Genomic DNA, 10,830 nt, shown 5'->3' on the forward strand with positions numbered 1-10,830 from the left:
CCTTTCATTTTACCGGCCCGCGACGGAGACGGACCGACACGCAACCCCGGTAACTCTGGCGCGACATATCGCGGAAAAGGCAGGTTGCATAAAGAAGATCAAAATCCGTGGAAAAGCCATCCAATATAAAATAAAGCCGAATGTTAAAGATTCTATCTTTTCAGTTTATCTCGAATGAGTAAACAATAATTGAATCAATTATTTCATATAATTACTGCAGTGTCCTGAAAACTTCTGTTAAATGCAAATAAAATAAAAATAATATTAGACAACCATTTTATCCGCCAGGGTCTCTTTGATAGCTCTTGAGGGTGTAAACTGAATCCAATGAGTAACAGAAACCGCGGCACAAATTGCGCTGTATTGATGGGTGGTGCCCGTTTGTTATTCTCCGACGAAGTGGACGCCCGTTGGGCGGCCAGCGTGACAATTTGGCGTTGATATCAGGCATATTCTTCGGTTAGTCTTGGATTAGTGTACTGCACAATTTCATTAAGTTGAATCGTGATTCATCGTAGCTTACGGTTGACCGGAAGGTAAGGCATGTGGTGCCTGCGCGGGGAAAACTGGACGTTAGGGAAATATAACGTCTTGTAGACCTGGTCAGCGTTGTTCCTTGAAATTAGTTTTTCGCCAGGATAGTAACAGGACGGTAAGTGTCTAGGTGTGTGGTGGGTGTTAATTTGCAGAAGTGATACTTAAAATTCACTCAGCAATGGGTGCATCCTATCAAAATTAGCATCACACATTCCATGTGACCTATTTTGTGCTGCTCCTGTATAAATTCAGAAAGCATTCTGTGGGACCAATTCTGTGCTGATCTCAGTTTGGATGAGCATGTCTTTGCACACACATGATTTGTGGATTCAGTAGGTTATGTAAATGAGAATGGCCATCTACCTAGAAGTCATAGCTTATAAAACAATAAATCAAATACAACTTTATTGATGAAAAGATAAAGTACTTTGTCTTGAAATATTGCAACACTGAAAACATTATGTAACTTAAATGAATGTTCCCAATCATCATCATCGTCATCATAAATGAATGTTCTGCCTAGGTCGTGTTGCTCACTTTATACCCATTCCCCGTGCAGTAGACGTGCAGCTGTTTAATTGACAAGGGTTTGCCAGGAAATATGATGCTGGAGCTATCTGTTATTACTTTTTCGTAGGTCTCCACCTCTGCACATCATACGTCACTCTTGGCACCCATTATAGATGCATACAATATTCCAAAGTGCATCCTGTAAGGTGTATGGGATGTAAGTAGGGATTCATGTTATCAGAATCCTGGCTCTCTGTCAGCCTCCCCACACTATTTTTTGGTGCTAATCTGTTGTCTTTTGGCCCTGAACCCAGACATCTGACCTGCCTTGCCTATTTGTCAAGCCTGAGGTGCTTAGATGCCAGGTTGATTGCCACCTTGTTTGATGCTAATGGCTGATTTTGAGCAAAGGAAGGACAACTGGCAGTGAACCCCAAACCAGGGTATAAAAACATGCAAAATGTTGACATCACTGGCACCCAAGTGGCGATATTGAAATACCCTGCATATCATGTGTACACCTTGTGTGCAGTCTATGGATGCAAACCAAGCCATGCAACTAACCATACAGACCATCATGGCTATCTTCATACAAGCATCATGAGGCTATAGCCTGCTACCTGATTGTGTTTTGACTTTTTATGTATGTACTTGCATTAAAATGAGTCAACACAAAGGATGTGTTTAAGTGTTATCCAGGATTTGAAATATTATGAGAGAAGTATTACATCAATATTCAGCAATTGGTTTGCCTCCATACACCATGCATATCAGCCTTGGCAGCAGCACTGTCAGCACTGTGAATAGGAGCAAATGCTGTAATTGTTAAAAATAACTGTCCTTTCATATTCACATGCATTCTTTTCCAACCATTTTCATCAGTCCTTAAACATGATGATGTACATGTTAGACATATATATGCATATATGTATATATATATATATATATATATATATATATATATATATATATATATATATATATATATATATATATAATACCAGATCAGTATGCATTTTAGCCTTACTTGGTGGCATAGGAATGGGAGGTTTAGCTATGGCTTCTCACTTTTTGATAATTTTAACTTATCCCTGATAGCAAGGGATGGAAAGACTTCAAAATTTGCACTTCTTGCTCATCCCTCCACCCCCACCCCCACCCCCTCAAATACACTCACTTCAAATTGTTGGTATGGCTGTCATGCAACATGGATAATCAGGCTAAGTTTTTGGAAGTAATAACTTTGGAGCTGGGTAGCATAACACCTTTTTATTCTGTGAGTTTTTAGTAAAGATTTTGCTGTGTATGGTGCTTGCTAGATACTAGCTTATAGGGCCTGTTACTGGAACAAGGAAGATATGGAATGGACCAAAAAAACACATACTCATTTGGTATCATAGCTTGATGCAGTTTGTATGTGTATCATGGCCTGATGCCAAATCTATGCCACATTTGACCCCCTCCACTGGCCGCCCACCTGCTTGCCCAGTGGCGCTGCAGCTCATCACGAGTGACGAACGTCGCCGACAGATGGCCTCCCATTCGGCCCAGCGTCCGCCGTCGCGCGCCTCGCACGCGTCGCGCGTGTCGGAGGTGTCGCGCGGCGCCGCGTCGCTGTACTCGGTGGGCTCTGTGCACTCGGTGCGGTCATCGGCCGCTCGCTCCACCGTGCCACTGACCGGAGAGATCGAGCCTTGGAAGCCGCCCGTGCTCAAGAAGGCGCTCTTCATGTCCATACCCAAGGCGTCCAACATCACCGCCATCTATTCCATCGTAAGGCCTCTGCATGACGCGTGACTTTGGCTTCCGTCACCCGTGCGTTGCAGCAATTGGGACGTAATTCTGACAGTGTTTGGTACCTGAACCCGTAGTACGTGTAGCTTTTGACGACCATTTCCAGCCGTACTTCACTCATCCATTGAAGCTTTACTGGACAGCCTTTAAAACATCCCTGTTTTCAAAGATATGCGCTGGGTAAGCGCTACAGCTAAACATAAGAGCTTTAATCGCGCCCACGGCTATCGCGGGCGAAGGCGCGCCAGCGAACACGCCCGCCGCCGACCACGCCTGACCCGAGGCTGACCGGCGACCGCGCGTGTGCCCCCAGCTGCAGGCGCTGTTCACCATGATGACGGCCGTGTTTGACGTGTATGTGCTGGTGGAGGCAGAGCCCGGCAAGGAGCACTTCGGCTACTACGTCATTTCTTTCGAGTTCGTGTACGCCGGCAATCCGCACGGTGAGTGGTGACTGAGCAGTGACGTCGTCGTCCGTGTGTGACGTCATCTGGCTGGAAGCCCCGGCGATGGTTGGTCATCGTGCTCGGGAAGTGTTGTGCTCGTGGGGTTGGGTTTAGATATGCATTTCTGTGCCGTGTGCGCCGAATAGATACCACGGAACTGAACTCCTCGACGAAATGTTTTGTTCTGATCAGTCATTGTTCTGGATGTATTTTGATTTAGTGGAAACGGTGGTTATTATGTGTTCCCTCTGAGGTCATTATTAAGCTGCCGGACCGTGCAGTAGTGTCTGGATCATGCCGCCTTTCCGGGTGCGACACCTCGTTTGATACCTTGCCTTGCCCCGCTCGCGGCCCCCTTCTCCGTCTATGCCGTAACCTCTCGCGGCCCCCGTCTCCGTCTGTGCCGTGACCTCCTCGCGGCCCCCGTCTCCGTCTGTGCCGTGACCCTCTCACAGCCCCCGTCTCTGTCTGTGCCGTGACCCTCTCACGGCCCCCGTCTCCGTCTGTGTTGTGACCCTCTCACGGCCCCCGTCTCCGTCTGTGCCGTGACCTCCTCGCGGCCCCCGTCTCCGTCTGTGTCGTGACCCTCTCACGGCCCCCGTCTCCGTCTGTGTCGTGACCTCTCGCGGCCCCCGTCCCCGTCTGTGCCGTGACTTCTCGCGTCCCTCGTCTCCGTCTGTGCCGTGACCTCCTCGCGGCTCCCGTCTCCGTTTGTGCCGTAACCCCTCGCGGCCTCCGTCTCCGTTTGCACCGTGACCTCCTCGCGGCCCCCTGTCTCCGTCTTTGCTATGACTCCCTCGCGGCCCCCGTCTCTGTCTGTGCCGTAACCCCCTCGCGGCTCCCGTCTCCGTCTGTGCCGTAACCCCTCGTGGCCCCCGTCTCCATCTGTGCCGTGACCCCCTCGCGGCCTCCGTCTCCGTCTTTGCTATGACCCCCTCGCGGCCCCCGTGTACGTCTGTGCCGTAACCCCCTGGCGCCCCCCCCCCCCCCCGTCTCCGTTTCTGCCGTGACCCCCTCGCGGCCCTCCGTCTTCGTCTGTGCCGTGACTCCCTCGCGGCCCCCCGTCTCCGTCTGTGCCGTAACCCCTCGTGGCCCCCGTCTCCGTCTTTGCCGTGACCCCTCGCGACCCCCGTCTCCGTCTTTGCCGTGACCACTCGCGGCCCTCCGTCTTCGTCTGTGCCGCCCCGGGCCGCCAGCCCGCCAGCCGCTAACGAGCCGCTCCTCCCGCAGTGCGAAACTGCCTGATGGCCTTTGCCATCTTCAGCCTGCTGTTTGCACTCGCCCTGTTGATCATCAGCATCGTGTTGCTGCAGGCGCTCAGGAAGGTACGTCACGTGCCAACGGCGTGGCCCGGGCTCGACATCCGGGCTCGTTTTGCTGGTAGGGTGCCGATCGTGCGTGGACAGATCCGCAATTAGACAGTTATTGCTATTTCTAGGTTCATTTGGGAGGGCATTGATATTAGGGCAGTGTCATTGCTCTTTGTGAGGATCTGCTGTTCTTTGTGTCCGCGGAAGTTTTTTATTGTTATGCGTCTCACCTTATTTTTGGGTGTTGGAATTGGGCTAGTAACTGAAAAATTTATAATCAAATCACTGTATTTAACAATAAGTGGAGAAAAATGCAGGCAATGTCAGATGAGACATGCATTGGTTTTACTGGTTGAATGTGGTATTATATGTTTCGTGAGTGTCGACTTTCAGGATTCATTTGTGAGTCATCACTGACTTGTTTAGTGCACTCTGTACCAAAAAAATATTTTTGAACATCTAGTAAAGGTGACATTGCCCCTCCCCCCCCCCCCCCCTTAATGATCGTTGCGCTGACTACTGAAGATTGCCAGCCACGCACACGGCCTGTGCTCACGAGCTCGGCCCGTGCCACTCGCCAGGAGAATGAGAAGCAGATCCGGCCGTGGCTGCTCATCATGTTCTTCCACACGTGCTGGCGCGCCTTCGCCATCGTGTTCGCCTCGCTCGTCAACGACATGTACTTCGTCTACCACGGCCTCATGTGCTTCATCTGGTCGTCCATGATCCTGCTGAACGTCTACGGCTGGCTGGTGGTCTGGTCCTTCTTCAACGAGCTGACCGAGGTCTCGAAGCTGGAGGACATCGCCCATCTGAAGGTGGGTGAGATTGCTGGGTGAATTCCACAGCTCTAGTCAAGCTGTTACACTTACACCAAGTACCCCCACACCGTCGGTTTTCAGACCTGGTAGCACTGAGGGCTCCCCGTCCTCAGCCGTGGATCGGGACCTGGTTTGCCTGCAGGTCTTTGTTTTGCGCCGTCGTGTTCAATCGCTCACCCGCCATGCATCGGTGTGTGGGTCTCCTTTGTGAGCACAGGCTCTCGCAGCCTGATGCAATGGATTCATGTTGGTGAGCTTGGTCTCTTGCAGCCAGAAACCAGCAAACTGGTTGCCGCATTTTCGTTTCTAAACGTGTGGCGGCGGTGTCCGTCCATGTGGTGACTGGACGTTGATTGAGCGACGTTCGCCGACCGCGGTACCTGTAGTGATAGCCAACAGGCTGTGGCGGCTTGCGGTCGATGCCTATCGCTCGCCTAGATCATTAAATCGGCCTGGGTGTCGCATAAGGCAGGAATACGACTCGTTTTCATTGTCAGTTATATATTTGCCGAAGAATTCGCGTCTTACGTGTTCGTGGTAGTGCACTTCCTATGCATGCATTGTAACAAGGATACGTATTGCACGGGTTTTATAGAAATACGGAATAGCTACGGAAGTTTGCTTAATGTCCTTCATGCATATTCTTGGTGCGCCGCGGTCATAGTTAATGCACCGCTCGCTTTGGAACATACCAGATTTAACGAAGTGGCTTCAGACCACGACCTGGAGTGGGCGGGCTTCTATGTTAGGCTGGCGGGCGTGAGCGTTGTGCTGTGGCTGACGGCCGTGTGTCTGCCCTCTATCCTGTCCCGCTGCTGACGGCCGTGTGTCTACCCTCTCTCCCGGGCCGTGGCCGACGGCCGTGTGTCTACCCTCTCTCCCGTGCCGCTGCTGATGGCCGTCTGTCTGCCCTATCCCCCGTGCCGTGGCTGGCGGCCGTGTGTCTGCCCTCTCTCCTGTCCCGCTGCTGACCGCCGTGTGTCTACCCTCTCCCGTGCCGTGGCTGATGGCCGTGTGTCTGCCCTCTCTCCCGTGCCGTGGCTGATGGCCGTGTGTCTGCCCTCTCTCCCGTGCCGTGGCTGATGGCCGTGCGTCTGCCCTCCCTCTCGGCTGACGGTCGTGTGTCTGCCCTCTCTCCCGTGCTGCAGCTGGCCAGCCGGGCCGCCTCTCTGGCTGCGCCGCGCCCCGTAAGTCTGCCGATGGCACCGCGTAGGCGAGCGCCGACGGCAGCTGCTGTTGGGGTGGTGATCTGGGCGTGCCGGGAGTGGTCGGCATTCGCAGGGGGTGGCGATGCTCTGGTCTGTTGACGCGTGCCCGTTCGCCGGACTTTTTGGCGCTCTAAGTGCCGCCGTCTTCAGCCATCTGTTGTGCCTCGTCGAGAGTCTGCTTCTGCGCCGCTTGTTCGTACGCCCGAGCCGTCAGTCGCTCCGGCTCTGCTCGCGCCCGATCCCAGCTGGCTCCCCAGCGTGACCCCGCGCGAGGCGCCGGCCGTGTGCCCGCCCCGCTCCCCCGCCGTGGTGACAGCGCGCGCTCCGATGCCGCGCCGCGTGACCCGACCTGACCTGACCTGACCTGAGCCGCCCGGCGCCAGCCGCCGGCCGCCACCGTCTCCTCAGCCAGCCTGGCCAGCATACCGGAGCTGGACGCCTCACTCTGAGCCGGCGCCCGGCACCCGGGGGTCGGTCGGTGACCGGGCGGCGGGGCCGCTGCCCGCCTCGCACGGCCCGTTCTCTCGATGTGCCCGCGCTGTAGCTTCGCATGCTGTGTGCGAGCTGCCGTGTTGTGGCGTCTGCTGTGCGCTCGTCGTAGTGTCGGGAAGCAGCGACGATCGGCGCCGAAGCCCCGGGCTTCTGCTTGGACGGCGGCCGTGATCACCGGCTCACTGCCCAGCCAGTTGGCTGGGCTGATCTTGACATTTGAAGTAATGACGCACTCCGGGGTTCTGGGTCCGAGTTTAAGGTTCTTGGTACGGACTCACCATTCCCCCTGTGGCTTGAGTTTTGTGAAGTCGCTTGTCTGAGCACCGTTCTCCACTCCCTTGCGGAACGATGTGCACTGGCCTCCGCATCGTCCTTGCACTGGTAAAATGCAGGATATGTTTTACATATATTTACACGATGCCTGAACATTTTGAATGGCACGACCATATCATTGTTCTCATTGCTATTAGCATAAGTCAAGTCCAATCTAATCTCAAGGTGGGATTTTTACCGCTCGTTTGTGGAACTCCGAGGCCGTCTTTTCGTCTGTCGGTGTTCGTAAGCGTTCGCACCACCTTTTGACCAGCTATGTGCACGCCGCCTGTTTCCACCAAAAACACGTTCGCTGTACAGCTGTTAAGTCCGCCCCGTTTTGTGATGCGTGCGTGTTTCGCTTCATCACGGATGTCTTGTTTCAAGCCTCATTTGTATCCCGCTCAATCGATTAAGCTGCCTGGTTTGATGGGACCTTAGCCGTTGTATTCGGTACTACCCGAGTAGGCTGCGTGCATTTGCGTGCATTGTATGTGTGTTTGTGTGTGTGTGTGTGTGTGTGTGCGCGCGTGAGCGTGCTTGCACCACCACCTCCCACGTTTTGTGCAGCTGCTGACACTGTCCCCGTCCGCTGTCGTCGCCGGCGCCGTCTGACGTTCTCGCGCGCCGCGTTCCCAGATGGGCACGATGACGTCACTGAACGCCACGCAGTACTCGCACACGCCGTCGGTGAGCATCCAGCCGGGGTCGCGACCCATCACGCCGCACAGCTACAACGGCCAGTCCATCTGAGCGGGGGCGGCGCCGCGACCGCACGGGCCTCCTCGGGCCGGCGAGCGCATCGCGCCGTGTGCAGCGACAGCCAATCACGCCGCGCGGTCGTCCGGTCGGCGCGCTGCCGACCAATCGCTGCGTCCGGCCCAACCTGTCGACCGTTCAGACAACGGACGGCGAGAAAGCACAGCGGAATCGGCACCGTCCGACGCATCGAGTCGGCGTGCGCCAGTGACGTCATTTGACGGCTGTGACGTTGCGCCCGCTGTTGCCGTCACAGGGTGCCTCGGCGCCCTGTGAGCGGATGACCAGAGGCTGGGCGCCGGCGTGGCGGCAGGGCTGCGGTGTCCGGCGGGGCGGCGGTCGCGTGACGTCACTGGCGACGTCACCGGTGACGTGTCGACGGTCAGAAGGCCGGAGCGGAGCGGTCGCCACCGCTCCCCGGCCCCCTTATCCGTCCTTGTGGAGCTGTGTATGTAGCCGACCCAGCGGCTGCCTGCGGCTGGTGGCGATGTCAGTCCTTTTCACATGTTGCGGCTTCAGTTAAGCGGCCGTGCGGAGGCAGCTGGGAACCAAACTGGAATTAGTTGTCGGCAGCACGTGATCGACCTATCCAATCGGGCCAATGACGCCAGTCTTTTGCCGTGTAGTTGAAGTGCTGCCAAGACAGTGCTCGGCGCTCGGCACAGAACATAACCGGTGTTTTCGAATTTTATACATGTTTTGTATCGGTACGTGATAAGATGGGCCGCAGCTGTTGTGTATGCATTCTTGAGAATTCATTCTGCGGGATCTCAAGTGCGCGCACGGTTAGTCAGTGGGTTCACTGAATGATCCTAAATTTGGCACCGCTTTTCATGTGTCCGATGACCTGGCCGCGTCATTTTTTGTGCCTACGTGACCCGTGGCCGTGCTGTTCGACCAAGTGTTCTTCATACAAGTGTTTTCATTTATATCTGGTGTAGCGTGGATTTGACTAGCTGCTAGTTTAGTGAACGGTATTCCATTTTTACACATTGCATTTATCATTCTTTTATGGAGATGTCTAAAGCCCGACTCGTGCGTTACGCCACCTGCGGTGAAAGCTAACCGCGTGGGTGTGTGACGCCTGCGTTTGGAAGCGCGCGGGGAGACTACGCTCCCCTGCGTTTGTCTCTGACGCAGGCGTGGGTGGGGATATCCGCCGTTTCGTGTGGCCTTTCAAGACACTCCGGCTGTGGGGGTACCCTGGCGCAAAGCAGCCATTGACCTGCTGACTTGCGGAGGGGCGACGAATCTCGTCCGGAAAGCTCCGTCCATTGTCCGTTATCTCCGTCCATTATCTGCGGCGCCTTGTAACCTGTGCGAAGGAGCCAAGAATCTGACCTGAACTGTCCGTGCGTCGCTCGCATGGGGCGCTCCTGCAGCGTCGTGCCTCGGCGCAGTCGTGCACCGCGAGCAGCGCCGCCGCCCTAATACATTCGTGTGTCTTGTTATCGGACGTCTGAGGGTCGCGGAGACGGGACGGAAGACGGGAGTTCGGGTACGCTCCGTCAGCAGCAGTTTGTTGGAACCGGACACGCAGACCGGCGCGGCCCCAGCTCCCCACGCCTGCCAGCCCGGCCGGGTCGGTGCGCGTGTCACGGCCCGTCCCGCGTGTGTCACGCGACCGTCGCCGACTCCGCGCGACTCGACGCTAGAGCGGCTGTTCTCGGACGTGTGGCTAAGCCCTTCCCCGGCGGTGTCCTCGGCCCTCCACGCCGGCCGGTAAGCCGCCCGTCTCGCGCGGGGCGCCGGGTGCGGCTCCCCGGCTCCGGTGCAGGCGGTCGGAGCTAACGGAATCCGGCTGGGATCCGGCCTCCCGGACGCCCTCGCTTCTTGAGCGCTTTTGGCTCACGGCCAGCTCTCCTCTTGACTGTCGATGCGTTCGTGACCTCGTGCCCGTGTCCGTCGTGCCGTCGTGCTGTCTCCGGCGTCCCCTAGCGTGGGGTCCTCCGCCACGGTGTCGGCACCGTGACCAGCCAGCGCTGCGGGACGTCTGGCCCCGCCGCCGTGTGAGGGCGGCGGCGGCCTCTGGCGGCGGACTAGCCGGCGGGGAATGCTGTGCTGCCGGGTCATGGCCGGACCATCCCGCACGCGGCGCGTCTCGCCATCCGGCCCCGTATGCCCCGGCCGTAGACGGACGTTTGAAGGGGTCGTCACGCTGAACTTTTGGTTGGCTTGTTCACGCGCAGTATTTGTGTGTGGGTTACCGCATTCCAATCCATTCGGGGGGCTTAGGACTCGATTCCGGTGGCGAATTTTGAGGTCTGAATGGATCAAAGTTTCACGGGACGAAGTGACTGACGGCTTGTGGGAAGGCGGTGGTGTTTGTGCAGTTGGGCTAGTAAAACCAGCTGCTTATCCCCGGCAAGCGCCGTCGCGTTTCCTTGGCCGCTTTCCTCCCCCTGTCGCTCGGAGCTTTCAGATCGTAGTCACGAAGTTGCTTGCTCTTTTGTCTCCGGCGGTTGGCGGATGATAACCGTGTGAGGTCGCCGTTAATTTCCCATGCTGCCTGATATGGACGTGTAAATGGTCGCTTTGCAATTTCTCGTCACTTGACTGTGATCCACGGATTCGATGGATAGCAATGGAGCTGGGCGGGAACCAGCCAGGTCGAAGCCGGGAACGTTTGAAATGTGCGCGA

General features: G+C 55.9%; 1 protein-coding gene across 1 annotated transcript; it reads left to right on the forward strand.

Moving 5' to 3' along the window:
• The first annotated feature begins 370 nt into the window (after positions 1–370).
• LOC119108702 (uncharacterized) lies at positions 371–8,605 on the forward strand. Its single transcript, XM_037232329.1, has 6 exons — positions 371–536; positions 2,578–2,820; positions 3,155–3,284; positions 4,518–4,612; positions 5,179–5,415; positions 8,070–8,605. Exons 2-6 carry the CDS (start codon positions 2,578–2,580, stop codon positions 8,181–8,183), a joined length of 819 nt encoding a protein of 272 aa, XP_037088224.1. The 5' UTR covers positions 371–536; the 3' UTR covers positions 8,184–8,605.
• The last annotated feature ends 2,225 nt before the right edge of the window (positions 8,606–10,830 follow it).

Source organism: Pollicipes pollicipes, unplaced genomic scaffold, assembly GCF_011947565.3.
Source record: "Pollicipes pollicipes isolate AB1234 unplaced genomic scaffold, Ppol_2.1 Scaffold_6686;HRSCAF=7923_pilon_pilon_pilon, whole genome shotgun sequence".
Lineage (NCBI taxonomy): Eukaryota > Metazoa > Arthropoda > Thecostraca > Pollicipedomorpha > Pollicipedidae > Pollicipes > Pollicipes pollicipes.